Source organism: Callospermophilus lateralis, chromosome 10, assembly GCF_048772815.1.
Source record: "Callospermophilus lateralis isolate mCalLat2 chromosome 10, mCalLat2.hap1, whole genome shotgun sequence".
In the NCBI taxonomy this organism is placed as follows: Eukaryota; Metazoa; Chordata; class Mammalia; order Rodentia; family Sciuridae; genus Callospermophilus; species Callospermophilus lateralis.
Window position 1 is genome coordinate 96463019 of NC_135314.1, and position 19301 is coordinate 96482319.

At 38.3% G+C, this 19301-nt stretch overlaps 1 protein-coding gene across 1 annotated transcript in view; it reads right to left on the minus strand.

Moving 5' to 3' along the window:
• LOC143407899 (EGF-like and EMI domain-containing protein 1) overlaps nt 1–18548 on the minus strand; it is a 607825-nt gene extending 589277 nt beyond the window's left edge. The window contains exon 1 of the mRNA XM_077110345.1: nt 18460–18548. Coding sequence (XP_076966460.1) covers nt 18460–18548 — 89 coding nt within the window. The remainder of the gene's footprint in view (nt 1–18459) is intronic.
• Nucleotides 18549–19301: the final 753 nt, after the last annotated feature.

Sequence of the window (19301 nt, forward strand, 5' to 3'; positions counted from 1 at the left end):
GGCATAAGATTGTAACCCTGAATCACTTACTTTCAGTCTGAAGAAGCCATGTCCCTGGCCTACTTGGTTCTGAATATGCATACATCAGTTAACATAGCACAAGGTGGTATGGCCCCCTCATCCTGCCTCCTCTGTGATGCTTCAACAGCCTTCAAATACAGGAAATTGACTTTATCCTATATTTGACCATTGCAGTAAGAGCAACCCAGATGGAGAATACAGGATGACATATTATTACTGAACTACAAATGAACCAGAAAGGTTCTTTTGTGTATAATAGAATATTCAATATAATAATATAAAGGTTCTTTTATATAATAAAATTTTGTGCCACTGGTGGCTTAAAAGTGGTTTCTGACAGAGTTGTCTTCAAGTGGCTGTGGTTGGTAATACGTTATGGGTTGGAAAATAATTTCAGAGGCAGATAAAAATTTTAAAGTACTTTTTCTAACAAAAAAGCAATAGATGTTCATTGTAGAAAAGTTGGCAAAAACTGAGAACTGTATGTGAGGAAATAAAAATTATCCATAATTCACAACCAAGTGATAAGCACTATTAAAATATTTTGATCCATGTTCCTCCTTTTGTGCTTACTGTCTTTATATTTATACATTTGTATATAAAATCATGCTGCTATAGGCATTTGTATCCTGCCTCTTTTTGACTTATTATAATGTAAGCATTTTATAGGGCATTAAAATTCTTCATAAGCAATGTTTTTAATAGCTGCATAAATGTTCTATTGTAAGAATATCCCATAATTTACCCAACTGTTTCTACATTCTTGGAAATTTAGGCTCCTTCTTTTTATTTTTTTTTTTTCTTTTAAGCTAAAACACTGAAATTTTAAAGATGGTTTTTAAGAGAAAGCAAGAAGTTTACTTCGTCCACAAATGAAGTACTCAAGGAAACAGACAGTGATGATGTGTTAGTGTAATGGATTCACTGCTAGCCTCAGGTTCAATCAGAATAGGCATTTATCTTTCCTTCAAGCAATAATTCATTTTAATTCAGACTTTCCATTCCTAGCTGCTTCCTCACAAACGTGCTTTCCATCTCACACAATTGCAATGACTCCACCATAAAGCTCACTTTTTTGACAGGTGGCATTTAATTTGTCTGTAGGTCAAAAGCCCTACTATCTCTTGTTGCCACACTGAACAGAGGCAGGAAGCCTCACTTACAATCCTCCTCATGTGAAACCCTCCTCCTTTGTGAGAATATTTACCTCTTCTTCAAGCTCAATCCCTGGCCAGTCTCTCTGATGCAGAAGTGCCTTCCCTGGGCTTCCAAGGTCCTCCAGAGTTAACTTTTCTACCTACGCCCTGAGCTCTCTTAAAATGTCTGTCTCCCTGGGCACCAGAGCTCCTCCCCATAAGAAAGGATTCTGCCCCACCATAAGAAGAACACTATTTCTTTAGAACAGGACTCTTTCCTTTACACTAGAAATTCATGCTAGAAACATAAATGTTCTACCTGTGTCACCATATGAAAAGCTTAAACATTGAGATAATTGAAGTAGTCACAGCAAGAAGCAAAGCCTTTGGGAGGTGATTAATAATGCAACATGTGGTCATGAAGACTCCACATACAAAAGAGAATATTTATAAGCACGTTGAATATAAAATGCAAGGCTCCAGCAAAGTGAATTCAGCATTTCACTTGACTTTCCTTGAACCTCGTAGTTTACCAGAGTCTAAACATCTATAGATCTATCATGAATGCAATCTAAATTAAAAATATAACATCTTGTTAGGGTCAAATGGGGACATCACAAGACAAAGAGAATAAAATTTATGAAAAGATGAAATATGAAAGTCTGAAGAGCAGAGGAGAGCAAATACTTCAGTGTCCACTTCTATTAATATTGAAACTGGTGCTTGGGGTACAGCAGCCTCATCCCGACCAGATCACCTTACCCTTCAAAAGACCAGCACACTCTATGGAATTGGATACTACCAAAAGTAACCAACAATGAGACCAATCAGCATTTATCCCTATTGCACAGAAAACAAAATTGGATTGTATAAAGTATCCAAATTATACAAAATGGTATTTTTTTATTTTACCCTTCTATCCCTAAATAATGGCTTTCTAAGTACAGTGCACATTATTTTTCATTCAGATGAAATAATATGAAAAGTCCTTGCTATGTTGCCTGGAATAGAGATGCTACAGATGTCAACTGGCTGTTTCTTCTATACAGAAGCAATGAGTGAACTTAATAAAATGATAACAGAATTCCTTTTCATGCATTGCCCTTAATGGATCATCTAAACTCTACTTTTTTTAAAATCATGAATGGGAACATCTTTAAATGATAAGATTCAATTAATTTTATTGTTTAAGCTTTTGACAGAGTATGTTATATAATCTGGGGATAGTTGATGAAAACATCCATTAATATATGATGAAAACTCCCCCCACCACTTTGGAACACATGGAGCTGAACCTTCCATGCTTCTTATCAACCAAAATCCAGAATTCATACAAACAAAAGTAGTTGGACACTTCTTGGCTTTAAAGCAATTCTTTGTTATAAAACCTGTTCCAATAAGCAAACTTTTGAAAGTCCAAATTACTGTTTGAAAAGCAATATGTTCTTTAAAGACAAATACAGATTAGAATTATCTAGAATTCTTGGGGCTAAATTGATTGGAATTCAGAAGTTTCAAATCTTAGGAAACCAATGTAGTACATACATGCCCAGACATGTCTAGAGAGCCACACCTCAACCAAATACATTAATATTTCTTCAGGGAAACTTAAGGGACCTCATATAGATATGAATGAAGTCCATAATTAGATTCATGACAGCTCAGTGTAGGTTTTGCCACCTAATTGATTTGTGACAAATAACAGTAGCAACAACAAAAAAATGGTACCTGCCAGTGTTAGGATTTCAGGATTACGGATAAGGGATTGCAAAATTACTTTTGATTTTAGCATGCACTGTCAGGTATACTAGTCTACTGTGTAAAAAAATTAAATAGACATTTTATGCTCATTTCATGTAGGAAAAAAATACCACTGGAAATAGAAAAAGCTTTTATGAAAATCACAAGATAAAAGAGCTAGTGACAAATGACTGATAAATATGTGCAGTAAAGCAGGTTTTAATTAGCTTGATTTAGCCTTTCCACAATGTACACATATTTGAAAACATCACATTGTTCACCATAAACATGAACAATGTTGTGAATCAGAATTTTTTAAATAAGAAATGTTTATAAAGTTATGAACAATTAAAACTTTGTGGATTGCTTTGAGAATGTAAAATAGTGCAGCTGCTATGGAAAACAGTACATAGGTTCCTTTAAAAATTAAAAGTAGAACTACCATATGATCCAACAATCCCACTTTTGATTATGTAACCAGAGAATTTAAAAAAAAAATGAAAGTGGGATCTGGAAAAGATATTTGCATACCTGTGTTCATAGTAGCACCATTCATAATAACCAAGAGATATAAGGCAAGCAGTGTCCATCAAGTGATGATAAAAAAAAAAAAAAAAAAAAAAAAAAACCATGGTATTTACATTCAAAGGAACATTATCCAGCTTGAAAAGGAAGGAAATCTTGCCACATGCTACAACAGGAATGAACCTTCAGGACATTGTGCCACGTGAAATAAATCAGTGATAGGAAAGCAACTCCCAGGTATGATTGCACTTCTAACATGGCTCAACTCAGAGAAATAGAATCTAGAATGGAATGTCAGGGGCTGAGTTTAATGGGCAGAGGTAAATAGGGTATGGGCATAGAGTTACCATTTTGTAAGATGAAAATATTCTCAAGACCCATGATAGAACAAAACGAACAGTCAACATTAGCAATTTACAAATAGTTAAAATAGTATATTCTATGTTTCTACCACAATTAAGATTTTTTTTGTTTTACAAAAAGACAGTAAAACTGAAGTATATATCCCTTAAACCAAAAATTAATTTAAAAAGCTTCTAGTGATGATTCAGCCTGTAAAAGCACCATCTTGGTATGATACTTAAAAATCTATCCTAATCGGCCTTTGCTGCTTATCAACCAAAACCTTCTGGATATGAGTCCAAAGACTTATTTTAAAGACAAAGTAGAGCACTTTGGTTAAAACATTATGGTCAAAACACAGAGGAGCCAGTTACAGAAACTGACAAGCACACAAACGTATTTCACTTTGTTGAGTTTTTTGTTTGTTTGTTTGGTTTGGTTTTTTGGTACTAAGAATTGAACCCAGGTGTGCTTAACCACTAAGTTACATTGTTGTTTGTTTTGAGACAGGTTCTCACTAAATTGCTTAAAGCCTTGCCAAGTTGCCAAGTCTAGTCTCCAACTTGTGATCCTCCTGCCTCATTCAGCCACCAGAGTTGCTGGGATTACAGGCATGTACTACCAGGCCCAGCTTCACTTCATTTTTCAGGCTTATAAATATATAGAAAACACATAATTTTAAAAAGGGATAAGTGATCACATATTCCCAGTTATTACTATTTTTATATAATCTTCATCTTATTAGAATTATCAAATCTTGGCATTAAAAATAGATTTTTAGCCTCCAAATAGTAATTTACAGCCTGATGATTTTGGATCTTACTGGCTTTAATGCACTTTGCTGATATAAGGCTTTTTGATCAATTTGACCTTAGTCTTTACCTCTTTCCATCTCATTCTACCCACAAAAAAACTAACATTTTACAAATTCTAGGGGTTTGTTATTATTAATAAGAAATATTAATATTATTAATAAGATATATTAATAAGAAATATTGAGGACAAAAACACATACTTTACCTTTTATTAGGGAGGGCTTAACATAAAGCTGGAGTCAAACAAAAAGCTACGGTTTGGGGCAGACATTCCTCTCCACTGAAATGACCAATGTTAAATAACTAAATATAACAAATCACATTAGTAACATTTTAAGACTAGTTAATCATCAGAACACATATATCTTAGAATCAAAAAAAAAAGTCTTGAAACGTATATCAATTTAAGTTTGGGGTATATATTTTTATTGGGGAGCAGTATGGGAGGTAGAGAAACATAGATTGAAAGTAGATTATCAGTGACTAGTTTTAATTCAACAAACAATTATTGGTTTTACTTAGCCCTCAAAGAAATTGAAACCTAGCTGTAGAAATAATGTAGACAATGAAATAATAATTGACAGAAAGTGCTGACAGGGACATTAAGAGACTCTAGGATTCAGATGAGGGAGAGAGCTTTCTGACCTAACTGAAACAGGGCAATATATTAAAAAAAAAAAAAAAAAAAAAAAATCCACCTTCATGCATCCTTGGCTACTACAAAAAAGTTCTCAGTTGTTCAATGAACATCCCCCAGCCAAAAAATGTAGAGCCTTTACAACCAACACTAGGTCATTAGAATAGACTATGAACTCTCTGGTCCCTTAAATTTTAATGAACCTGAGCCCTTTAAAGGTGGCACTGAGAGCAACTTTAGCTGTGAAACAATTAAAATGTTAATGGGGTTTCTACTGTAAATAGATTTATGAAAGAAGGAGAATGCTGACTGAGCTGTTTCCTGGCCCACACTTGTTACTGTCAGTTGAATTCAAGCAAGACTTGCTTCACAGGAGATGTAAGGGATGCATCCGTATGATGGAATGGCTGGTTGCCTGTGGTGCTTCTTACATCAGAATTCATTTCAGTATTACATATACATGCCTAAAGCCCAACACAAATGCTATTCTGTTATCACATAATTGGCTAATGTGCATTGCTGTGTCTTGCGTTTCTACTTCTTTTATTTTACATTTGGCATTCCAGTACATTTAAAGGAAACCCATGTTCATTTTTGTTCATCCCAATACACAGAGAGTTCAAAAGTTCAAAAGATAAGAAGTGGTTCTCAGCATGAGTAAACTGTGAAATGCGTTGGAAAATAAATTTTTGATGTCAAGATACATTCCCCGTTTATTCATGCTGAGAATTGTTTTCTTATCTTTTGGACTTTGAAAGCTGGGATAGACAAAATTTGTTTAAATTCCGTAATAAATAAAGATGCAATACAATTTGACTATTATTTTATTATGATATGCTTTCTCCCAGCTCTTATTGAGGCCTGACTGACAAATAAAATCATATAAATTGAAAGTGCACAATGTGATGATTTGATACATATGTATTCTGAAATGATTACCACAATCCATTTACTTAACGAATTTATCACCTTACCTAGTTACCTTTTCTCTGTGTGTGATAAGACCGTTTAAGATATATTAGCAAATTTCAAGTATGCAATAAAGTATCACTAACGATGGGCACCATGCTGTAAATTAGATACTCATATATATTTTTTTATTAACTAATCCCTTCACAGTATTAGGGAAAAAAATCTGCAGGTTCTGCCACTGAGTACTAGTGCTTTGAGTTCCAGAAGGAAAAACTATTAAAAATTAGGTTGATCCTCCCCTGGTCAGCATCTACTACATCAAACTGTGAAAATAGTTTTCTTAATAATTCAGAGAAAGTACATTTCATGTCTCCTGGGGAGAGTCTCTTCTTTCAAGAGTAAAATCCACTAAAGCTCAGAATTACTGTCAATTCCTAATTAACCATATCAATGAGGAGGAACATTAAACACCACTGAAAACTGTCCTCTGAGGAGTGACAAAACATTTTCCAGATCACAAGTTGACAAGCCACATAATTTATACACAAAGAACCAAATTTAAACAAAGTCTGCTAGAAGCATCTTTATTAATTCCAAACATGTCCTCATCATTGTCACATGTTATCAAATATATTTAAGAAAATGGAGACATCCAGGTAACTATGTCAAATTTAAAAATGTCAGTTTAGGTTGCTGAGACAGACAGACAATGACTCCTGTGTGAGGGACCTATGATAGAAGAGATATTTTGCTGGCCCTTAAAGATTGGCCTGGAAGAGGAAGAGTTCATCAAGTTCACTGAGAACAAAGGCCCCAGGGCACCCAAATGTGGCATATGTTTGGACATTCTGGTTTGCCCTGTGTGTGCATGAGGACGCCACTCACCTAAAGTGTACGCTATCCCCAGGAGTTTCTGCTCTGCCTCCAACACCTTGTCCTGCCAGCTCTGCTGTCTTCCTGTCATGGATGCTCTTCTAATCCCAATCCCACCTCAGCTTCCAGAGCTGCCACAAAGCTTCACATGAATTTGGCTTCACCTTCCTTCTCAATACAGGAATGCTTTGGTCCTACTCCTTTATGATACCAGACTATCCTACAACAAGGAACACTACAGTTAATTATGGGGAAGAGACTCAATTTTACCCATCTTTGTAATATTTGCAGGTGCAAGGAAAATGCCTTGGTGACTGTGAGTTGATGCTGATTCATGCCCCATTGGTAATTAATTCTTCTGGAGTAGTACTAAAAGAAGTTCTTTCTCTTGGCACTTTTGGCCATGGAATAATGAGCTGAAAATGACGGCAGATACCAATTAAATGTTTAGTCAGGTCTGGGGATGTGGCTCAAGTGGTAACGCGCTCACCTGGCATGCACAAGGCGCTGGGTTCAATCCTCAGCACCACATAAAATAAAGATGCTGTGTCCACTGAAAACTGAAAAATAAATATTAAAAAATTATCTCTCTCTCTCTCTTTTAAAAAAAGTCAGGGTAGAAGGTACATGAGGCTTCTCTGTCAGAGTTTTCACATCTCCATGGCCATGACCAAAAGTGATGGCTCTGAGAGTTACATTCTCAATGAAAACAATATTCTTCCATTGGGTATGTTTAGGGAACCTCATGAGTGACAGTGTTCACTTTCCAAGATCCTACTTCATGTAACTTCCCTGAGGCCTTCCTTTACACTTACCTCTCCTCCTTAGGCTCTTTTTCATCTGTTCTCCTCTTGTATATTCAGATTTCTAGATTTCCTTTCTCAGTGATCTTTTTCACTTACTTATCTCCTATAACATCAGCATCAAGATAGAGCTCTGGCCCAGACCACTCTCCTGGGCCTCAAACACTTAGAGGGAGCTTCTCTAGAAAGTCTTCAACTGAAAAAAGACATAAATGAATACCCACATGGTCCCTGTCAAATTCATCCTCACCTTCCTCCTTTCTCTGTTTCCAATTTTCTCCATTTTCTTGAGGCTACCCTCAACTCTTTCTCTCACTGCCTCACCCCCCCACACACACACATTAACTTCTCTTATAATTAATCTTGAAGATCTTTCCCTTCCTTTCATCACCAACACTATTGCCTTTGTTTGTAAGACTCACACTACTTCTCCCTAGACTAGTGATAGAACCTCCAAATAGAACCTTCTGTCCCTCTGGTTTCATTCCCCTACGACTCATTCTGTATTTAAAAACATAGATATGATTAGGCTACCCCTCTGCCTTGAGTCAGGATCCTCCTAGCTCCCTATCTACTATAATATCCAAAGTCTTGATATTCAAGACCCTTCCAGAGCTGTCCCACCTAAGCTGCCCTAATCTCATTTTTTGTAGTAGTTCCATACAGATTCTTCCCTGCAGATAGACTGTTAAGCAAACGAGTTATGGTTTTCATAAAGGGGATATCTTGCCTTCTTGCTCTTCTCACCACCCAGAAACTACCACCATCACCACTCATTTAATCTCCACAAAAGAGTCAACCTCAGAAAAATAAGCTCTGGAAAAACCTACCCATAAGTCCTGTATTTTCTTCCTTCCAGCTGGGTTGGGATATTGTGTAGGGAGGCTTTGGTCTATTTGTTTTTCTCCCTCTAGGTCTATGAGTTGCTTAAGAAAGGGAATTGCCTTATTCCTCTCTGAATCCTCATTGCCTAACAAAGTACTCGACACTGAATAAATGTTTGTTGAATGATGTAACAAGAAAAGAAATCAGCCACATATTAAGCAACTGGGTTAGAGATTTGATTTCAATGTCAAAGGAGAAAAAAACAAATACTAGGGATTTGAAAACAACCCCTTGGGTAAGCTCACTAAACCTGTGTTCATCTAGTCCCAATGTGTTTCTACCTGCTAAAAAGAATTGAGAAGGTCGAGCGCTGAATTGAACAAAAAGGAGCAAAACTAGATTTAACCTCAGAAAAAACATACTGATAGAAATGGGAAGGAAAATGCTAGGGACGTTAGGTGATATTTCTTTAAGGTCTCCTGCATTTCTTACAAAAATAATTGACATCAAACTGGGGACGGAGCTAGGTGGTAGAGCACTTGTCCAGCATGCATCAGGCCCTGGGTTTCATCCCAGCACTGGAGGTAAGAAAAGCATTAAGAGTTTGCTTATTTTCTGAAAGGATTTTATATAGCAAACAGCCTGGGAAGGTAGAGAAAGGGTCTCTTGCCAGGGATAAGGACAGTGTTTTTTTTTCCTGAGCATAATAATATAATTCTCTAAGAACAGATGTTATGCAGTTTTGCTAGTCGGCTTCTTGTGAGATTAGAGGTTTTCTTACATTCCAGGTTTCTCACCTATGACTATGTGCACAGGATCCATTTGAGTCACTCCTCACTGCTCCTAGGAAACCTAGGTGGGATAGAGGTGCAAAGTAAGCCAAAGCAAACATGGCATGCATGCCACCTGCTGTGAACTAAAGGATGAATAAAGTCATCTGACTCAGGAATCTCATGTCTTCCTTGAGCAGCTATGAATTGTGGCAGACTAACTTGTTCCCATACAATGGAGCAAAATCTTAGACTCTTCACAGGGTGACAGGACTAAAGACAGAACAAAAACAAAAAAGAAGAGGAGATCAATCAATGTTTGTAAAATTGAATAATGCCAGAAAATAAGACTCTGATACTATATAGTAGTTAGAGCAAAGACTTTACAGTCAGTATAGGTTCATAACCTAACTCTTCCACTTATTAACTATATGACCCCTCTCTGAGCTTTATACCCTTATACGCAGTTTCTCCAGAAAACCTTACCTTCCCCTAGATTTCAATGTCTTCATCATAAAATGGAAATACTAACATTACATTCTGTTATAGTTGTTGTGAGAATTAAATGAGCCAAAATATGAAAAAAGGCTTAAATTGTTCCTGGCATATAAAGACTGATATTTAAGAAGTGCATTCTGATGCTTGAATTTCATTCCATAATCAGTTTTGAAGAAAGGAAATAACATAACTAGGTATTTACTTTAGAAATAAACCTTGATAAAAATTAAATGGTATATACACATATATGCATATAGGCATATGTGTGTGTGTTTCAACCATTAAAAATAATGAAATCTGGCCTTTGCAACAATATGAATGGAACTGGAAATAATTATGTTAAGCAAAATAAGCCAGGCAAAGAAGGGCAGATACCACATAATGTCACTCCTATGTGGAATCTAAAAGGGTTCATTTCAAGAAGTTGAGATTATAATGGTGGTAGTAATTAGAGGATGTGGATACTGAAGGAAGGGATAGAGAAGAAGTATGGCAAAAGGTTGATTAATGTGTACTAAGTTACAGGAGCAAGAAGTTCTTTTCTACGGCATAGTAAAGTGATTAAAGATAATGATAATATTCTGTATGTTTTTCTAAAAAGTGAAAAAAGGAATTTGAACATTTTCAACATAAAAAATGCTGTAAGTTTGAGCCCATAGATAGGATTACCCTAACGTATACATGTATCAAAATGTCACATTATATCACATGTACATATTTATGTTTATGTACCAGTTAAAAATTAAAATTAAAAACATTTAAAAATTATTATATGGTACATATAATAAAAATAAAGAGAACTGAGAGGATATGAAAGAGAGGATCCACCAAGAGACAGCTGTAATAATACAGGAGTAAAAACATCATAACTGGGCTTTATGTGTCAATAACAGAAATTAAATATAATTCAAGAAATACTTTATTGCTGGTACTTACAGGATTTAGCAAATGACAGAAATATAAATATTAACTTATATTTATACAATTGCTATATAAAAGGCCTTTTTATCATCATGCTACCTGAGGCTTATAATATGAGTAAATTCAGAGAAAAGTAACAGATGTAAGATGGTAAATATAATAAAGAGAAAATAGGCAAAGTGCCTAAAAAGATATAGGAGACAATGATGACTATAGAGGTCTATGGATATTTTGAGTCTGAAACCCTGTAAGTTTATAGTTGTGATAGCTTTCCATTGCTATGGCAAAATACCTGAGAAAAAATGACTTAAGAGAGGCAAGATTACTTTGACTCATGGCTTCAGAGATTTTAGTCCACAGTTATTTGGCCCCATTGCTGTGGGCTTGAGATAAGGAACATCATCATGGTAGGGATATAGTGTGGTGAAGCTAAGCTGCTCACCTCTTGGCTGTCAAGAAGTGGGAGTGGTAGGTCAGGAGACAAAATGAACTTTTCAAAGTCATGCTCCTCCAGTGAACTACTTCCTCCAACTAGGCCCCATTTTCTAAAGTTTCCACCCCCTCCCAATAGCGCCCCCAGCTGGCACTATTCAACACATGTACATGCAGAGGACATTCCAGATCCAAACTGTAACATTCCTCCTCTGACCTCCAAAGGCTCATTCCAATCTCAAAATTAAAAACAAAAAACCATTCATTCATTCCCTCTCCAAAGGGTCCATATAGTCTTAATAGTTCCAGCATTGCTCAAAAGTCCAAGTCCAAAGTCTCTTCTGAAACTCAAGGCAAATGCTAACCTGTGAGCCCCTATCAAAATAAAGTGCAAGTTACATACTTCCAACTATAGTGGCAAAGGGTAAAATACCTGTTCCAAAAGAGAGGAATAGGAAAATAGAAAAGAGGGATGGGACTAAAGAAAACCTAATCCCAGCTAGATAAACTTCAAACCCTGAAGCTCCATGTCTACCATCCAGGTGCATGGTGGCATGATGTGGAGCTCCAAAAGGCTTGGCAGGCCCAACCAGGTAGCCTTACTGGCTGTATTTAGTTCACATGCCCTTCTCCATGGGCTGGCTCTGCTTGCTGCCTGCAGCTTCTCTCAGCAGATGTGCCACATTCCTGGCACTGCTAACTTCCACAAATCTCCATTTTCCCTTCAGATTCACACGTTACTCTCACTGGCTACACGCAGGAATTCTGACTCTGCCATACAAGCTTGGATTCTCAGGCCTTCTTTGGAAATCTTAATGGAAGCCTCCATGACCCTTCTAACTCCTGCATTCTGCATGCCTGCAAAACCAGTATCATGTGAATGATGCCAAGATCTACTGCCAGCAGTCTTCTGAGTTCACACAAGAATCATACATTAAACTTTGTTTACAACATTCTAGAGATTCTCCAGTCTGAACCTCCAAGCCTTCTGAAACTTCTCCCACAAACCAGTTCCAAACGTTTCTGAACCACATGAATAGGCATACTCCCAGCAACAATCCTACCTCTTGGTACCGATTTTCTGTTAGTCAGCTTTCTGTTGCTGTGACAAAATACATGAGAAAGGTAATTTAAAGGAGTTAAGATTTATTTTAGCCCATAGTTTCAGAGGTTTCAATCCACACCTACTTGGTCTCATCACTGTGGACTTGAAATAAGGCAGAACATCATAGTAGGGGAGGGGTGCAGTGAAGCAAAGCTGCTCACCTCATAGCTACCACAAAGCAGGGGGAAGGGGCTAGTGATATAATAAATTCTTCAAAGGCATGCCCCAGTGAACTATTTCCTCCAATCAGGATCCACTTCCTCAATTTTCTGTTACCTCCAAATAGCACCATCAGCTGGGACCAAGCCTTCAACATGTAAATCTTCAGGGGACATTCCAAATCCAAACCATAACACCAGTTGAAAATGCCAAGTCTGTGCTCCAAAGAGATTGAGCAGCATGTGCACATCTGGGTCTCATCAGAACAGAAAATATGATGAAGTCATATGCGGTGGTGGTGAGGAGATGAACAGGGTAGCGTGTAAAGAATAGGGAAAGAAACAGAGATAGAAAGTAGAATGTAGGGGCCAGTGGAAGAGAGCTACAACTAATACTAACTGTCCCCAGGAAAAGCATAAGTAAAGATGTGGGAAAGTGGAAAACAGGAATAGCTGGTAATGTCATGTGCTACAAAAAATAATAATAATAATGATAATGGGTCAAGTTCTGAAAAGATAATCTCAGAGGCAGCCAGGCTGCAATGGGTTAATTTATCAATTATCAGAAAGCAGGTAGAAAGGAGAGAAAACAGTAGAAAGGAAAGAATTGGAAATAAAAGAAAATAGATGACTTGGAGAAATTATTTCAAAGATGGAATATGGAATAACTAGGGAAAGGGTTACCTTGAAACAAGAATAGGAAATTTATTCCCATGAGAGACAAAACAAAAAAGTAAAGATACAGGAAAAATATTGAAATGGAGGACAGGGACGTTGAGAAAATGCCTATAATGTCAATGTATCAATACAGTATGAATTGCTGAAACTACAAATCAAAGGTTTGGGTCTAACTGGGAGAAAAGGAGAAAGAACACCTATGACTAAATATAAGTAAATAGACCCAACAAAGTAAAAAGAACAGAAGAGTCTGGTAGTTCAAGAGTGTACAGTGGAGAGGTCAAGAGTCAAGGGACCCCCAGAGTATGGTGATTAGGGGACAAGGTCCTAGAGTTAGTTAGGATAGGTCCAAAACTCATCCTGCTGCTTCTCAGATATGAAACGTCAGGCAAATTACCTAACCTCTCTATGCCTCATCTGAAGATAATATGATGATATTATCCACTTTGTATGATTGTCACTTGGATCAAAGATTCTAATAAAATACAAATTGCTAATAATAGAGTTTCTCTCATAGTGTACACAGCTTTGTTTTTTTAAATTCATTATATGTTCATTAATGTGGCTGACCCACAAGAAAGAAACAAATTTTTGAAATAATTTACACTAATGAAAAAATGACAGACCACAAATCATGCTTTAAAGTGGACTGTTACTAGTGCCAGGCATCTCTAGTTTGCTCATGCTATGGTCTGAATATTTGTTTCCTTTTAAAATAACCTCAAGGTGGTGGTTATCACCCTTTGGAAGGTGATTAGATCCTCAGGGTAGAACTCTCTTGAAAGAGAGTACTGCTCTTTTAAAATAGGTCAAGGGAACTCATTTGACACTTTGATCCTAGGAGGACACAGCTGGATTTAAAAACCATTAAACAGGCCCTGCCAAACACCACCAACCAGACCTATCAATGCCTTGGATTATGGCTCTCAGGTTCAGAACTGTGAGAAATAAATATTTGTTCTTTATAAGCTATCCAATTTATGATATTTTTATTATAGTATTTTGAACAAACTAAGGTCAATTTCAGGCTTTGTCATATCATAAGTAAAAAAAAAAAAAAAAAAAAAAAAAAAGCCAGCAAAGTATGTGGGACAAGAGACAACTTTCAACTTCCTTTTACCACCAAGATTATTATCATAGCTTCTTGACAAATTCTATTTTTAAATCCATGGATTCTTTGTAAAATCTAAATCTCTGCCACTCCCATTCCAAACCCTGAGTTTCTACATCAGCTATAGAAAGCTGAAAAAAAAAAAAAACCACCGTACTTCTATACATGTGTGTTGAACAGTATCACATTTAGCACACTTCAAATTTGTATGTCAAAACTGCCTATGTTGGGGTGGGGTTGTGGCTCAGTGGTAGAGTGCTTGACGAACATGTGTGAGGCCCTGGGTTTGATTCTCAGCACCACATATAAATAAATAAAATAAAGTTCCATCGACAACTAAAAAAAAACTATTAAAAAAAAAAAAACCTGCCTATATTGGATATCCTCATTAGGGATGGATGTGAGAAATCCTGCACAACTTAGAAGACTGCAGAGCCACAAAGTAGCCACACCTTCTTAAAATTCCCTCCACATATCAGAAAAATCCATGTATCCCAAGTTCCAGGAAATTAAGCCACTGGTTCTACCTTTATTCATTTCTGTCTGGCATGATAGCTCTAACACTTCCATGTTTACTAGTTCTCATCATGTTACTATGCAAGTATTTACAAGAGTATATTACAAAGGATAAATTTTAATAGAATGCATTACAGCTAGTCATTTTCTTTGATGCCTCAAAGATCTGGGTAGAGTTTATTTCCTCCTACTTAATCCTTCACAAAACATTTACAGAGCACCATTAACATAAGTAAACTCTTCAATATCCCTTTATCAAAATGCCATCACCAGTTACAACTCTGGATTTCATAATGCACTTGCCAAGGATACCTTTCCCCACACCACACATCCCATTTAAGCCTAGTTCATCATTTTAGTACTTAAGTGCCTACAAGCATCAAGGAGTCTCCAAGAGGCAAGAGAACTCACACCCATTGTAGGATAATCATCTTTCCAAACTAGCATCAAAAGCCAATATAACCCTATAGCTACTTCAACCATCAAAAGAGACCCCAAAGGTTTCAGTTCTATTCCCATTGAAAATGCTTGCTTTAAGAAGTTCTTAAAAATGGCCTGGGGGGGCTGGGGATATATCTCAGTTGGTAGCTTCTTGACAAATTCTAAGTCCATGGATTCTTTGTAAGACCTAAATCTCTGCCACTCCCATTCTGACCCCTGAATTTCTACATTAGCTATAGAAAGCTGAAATAAAACATACTTCTATACATTCATGCCTTGCATGCATAAGGCCCTAGGTTCAATCCCCAGCACCACCAAAAGAAAAAAAGAAAAACAAAACAAAACAAAACAAAAACAGGCTGGGGCTGGATATTCTAAAATGGGGCATATGTTAAGAACCCCAGCTCTGGACTCAGTCTGCCTGGATTCAGATCTTCTGAATTTTTGGAGTCTGAACTTAAACTTACTATGTCTCTTTCTTCATCATAAAATGGAAATAATAATGCCTGTCTCTAGGGCTATTTTCAAGATTGAATGAAATAGTACATAAAAAGTATCTAGAAATCTGCCCAGCATCTAAGAAAGAATTCAAATAGATTAGTTATTAGCTGTGATTTCAAATGCCTGCTTACATAGTGGGTACTTAAGCACTCTTTAGAGAATACTGATTTTATGCATCTGCCTAAACTTAAGTTATGGGAGGTTTCCTAAATACAACAAGATCATTGCACAAATCAATTATCATTAGAACTGGAAAATCCATATACCATACAACTCTTTGTTTCATTAATAAAATATCTTTTGAAAATGAGCTTACTAAAAAAAAATAGTAAATAAATAAATAAAAGAAAATGTGTTTACTTTCTGAGGACTACACCATAAATAAAATACATTATGTTTAAACTGACCGCTAGTTAGCTGAACATTCATTTCCTAATTTCCCTTGTCTCTTTTGCTCCCCAAATCTGCACAAGTACAAGATCAGCTACATAAAACTCTTACCTGTGTTAATGACCTATAAATGCAAGTCAGTAAGATGATGCATTCTCATTAGTGGTCTTCACCTCATTAGAAGCCTGCTTTCACTGATAATGGACCTCAGAGGTCAATAAAAAAAAAAAAATCTAGGAAAGAACTCTCTTTAATTTAACAGATGGACAGGTGTTTGGAAGCCAAGAGCTGTACATGGTTGCATTCCACATGCCTACGAAAATTTCAAAGACATCTGCAGAAACCTAGCACTAATCCCAACATGGTTCCTACTGAAGAAGCCACCATTAACTCTAATACAAGACAGGACAAAATATAAATTTGATTGGATTTCCCCATTTAGTTTTCTGAAAGCACTGAGTCATCAGAGTGATCTCAATAGCTCCCTGGAAAACACATCTCTATTAAACAATGAAGAATTTATATTGGTTTTAATATCTGATTTCATCTCATCTGATAAATAAATGAACTGCAGGAGCAGTCTCCTTAAAAAAAAAAAAAAAAAAGTGCAAAGTCATCCCCCCAGCCTTTTCAACCAAAGAACCACTATTGAAACATGAGTTACAATAGTTAAGTAATGTTAAAAAAAAAAAAAAAAAAAGGTTTATTTCTGTTGTTCCTCAAAGCCTCCATTCCTGTCTCCAAAGGATCATTCAGTCTCAATGTGCCTGGGTGATTCTGTGACTACCTAATAAGGCAAACTGGGATTCACTTAAATAAGGGCACTTGTGAAGGTAAGAATAGGGCTACTGGGCAAGCTTGCTAAAAAGCAATTTCTACCATATGAAGGCTTATGCATGCACAAGTTATCCAAAGTGAGATGTTCTCAGAGATAAGCTGAAAAGTCTAAAGCAACCTCTTCAAAATAAACAAGGCAAATCTTATCAATGCAAGAGAAATCACATTCACAAAAACTCCTTGCATTTCTGCCAAATATGTATTTACAAACTATGCAGGAAAGAACTTGTGTGATACGACTGATATCCTGGCCAAGTCTCAAGATTTATAGTTAGTGACATTTGCAGTAACCAGGTAGCAAATTGAATCTCACAGGAAAGGGATGAAATATGGAAATGTAAAGTGAGTCCAAAAATAGTATTTTTCTTACCCGAAAAAGTGAAGCCTGGGAAATGTATGGATGGCTTTGTGTACTTATCTAAATCCCCTTTTCTATCATAAAATATTCACATTTCAGAAAAGCAAAATGAAGCAAAGAAGTAGCAAAGTAGAAAAAAATATTCAAATGTTCAAAATACTGTCTGTTCATAACTGCTCCAGAGCAGAAAATGAAAAGCAGAATTTGATCTGGCTTTTCTTTCAGACCTTTCAATGATGATCCCGCTGATGCCACCGAATTCCGTAAAAACTTATCCAGTCAAGGAGACCTTGTAATTTGCAAAGACTTGCCACAAGCATGTAGCTACACTTCACACAATGATCAAGACTTAATATTTCCTATCCTTCACCTTTGCTGACCTGTCCAAAAAAAAAAAAAAAAAAAAATGTCCCATCCTCAGATGATGCTTTCCAGTCATGTTCGGAACTCTTCAATTCTCTACTAAAAGGAGCAAGCATCTAAGCAGCTTCGCAAGTAGCTTATTCAGTGGTTGACACACTCATCTCTCACTTAGCCTCTCTCAAACCTGTGGAATAACCCATTCCTTACTTAATGATACCTCTTTTTAAAAATGTACAGGAGCTCATTGGTTTTTGTAAAGACAATGTCGAGAAACTCGCAATTCGATAGGATTTCATTTAAAATCCTTTTAGAAAGTGGCATCTGTAATAGCTAATTACTCCCAAACAGGAAATTAACTGAAACACACACACACACACACACACACACACACACACATACACACACACACACACACACTCCAAGCACACGCGCACAACACTTAAACTGGAGGGGTGGGGGGAATCGGTCAGGCGCTTAAAAAGTATGAGTTAGGTAAAAGGCACACGGCCCTGGGTCGTGGATTCTGCTCCAGAGCTGACGCTCCCAGAGGACACGCTGGTGACAGCGTTCCCGCGGCGCTCCGCCAGGGACAGCCCAAAGATCCCTCTTGGTGCCTGCCGGCATATCATCCCTCCTTCCCTTCTCGGAGCGAAGGGCTCCGCCCGCGGTGACCGCAGCAGGTCAGGGTGGGGCGGGGGCGCACGGGCGCCGGCTCTCTCCACTCGTTCGGGAGCATGCGGGCGCCACTTACATGCCTGGCTGGAGCTGTAGGGCGCTTCCTGGCGGCCAGCTGGCGGCCACCCAAGCGCAGAAGCACCAGAGCCACAGTCGCGAGGTCATCTCAGCGAGGCCAAGCCGCTCCGGCCACCGCCCGAACTGCGCGCTGCGCGCCGCTTGGAATCCGGCGAGTCCGAACCCGGCGCAGAAGTTGGGCTCGCCGGGCAGAAGTTGGAGTGCAGGGCTTGCGGGCCGGTGAGGTGCGTCTCCCTGAGGAGGGCGCGGCAGCGGCTCGGCCCCACCGGGCGTCACAGGCGATTGGGAACCCAGGAGGAGCGGCCAGAGGAGCCCCCGAGGCGCGGTGGCCGGCGAGCTGCACGGTCCTGCTCCGCCGGGAGCGACTGGAGCAGAGCGAGCCCAGCGGCCCCGCAGCCCCCGCAGCCCGGGTGCCATGGAAACGCGCTCGCCGCCCTCCCGCCCCGGCCCCTCCGGAGCGCTTAAAGAGACAGCCCCGCTGCCACCGCGGGCTCGACGCGTTGTTGGGCGTCCCCCACCCCCCAGCGCCCTCCTCACCCCCTCCTCTCCACGCCAGCGCTGCGCGGACTAGAAGCGGCGGGGGCTGGGCAGTGGGGGCAGTGGGAGAAGCAGCTGGGACGCAAAATCAGGGGTTTCGCTGAATACTCAGCCTGACTCTACTCCCAACCTCTTCCGATCCACCCTCTAAGCACACACACCCCAAAGCCCGCTAAAGAAGCTAAGCTGCTCTGGTTTTCAGCCTCACACACCAACCTGCTCAGAACCAACCAGCTGTGCATCTGGTACAAGCAGAGACCAAAAGAAAGCTGACTTTTGATTCTCTCTCCTTCAGGTCACTCC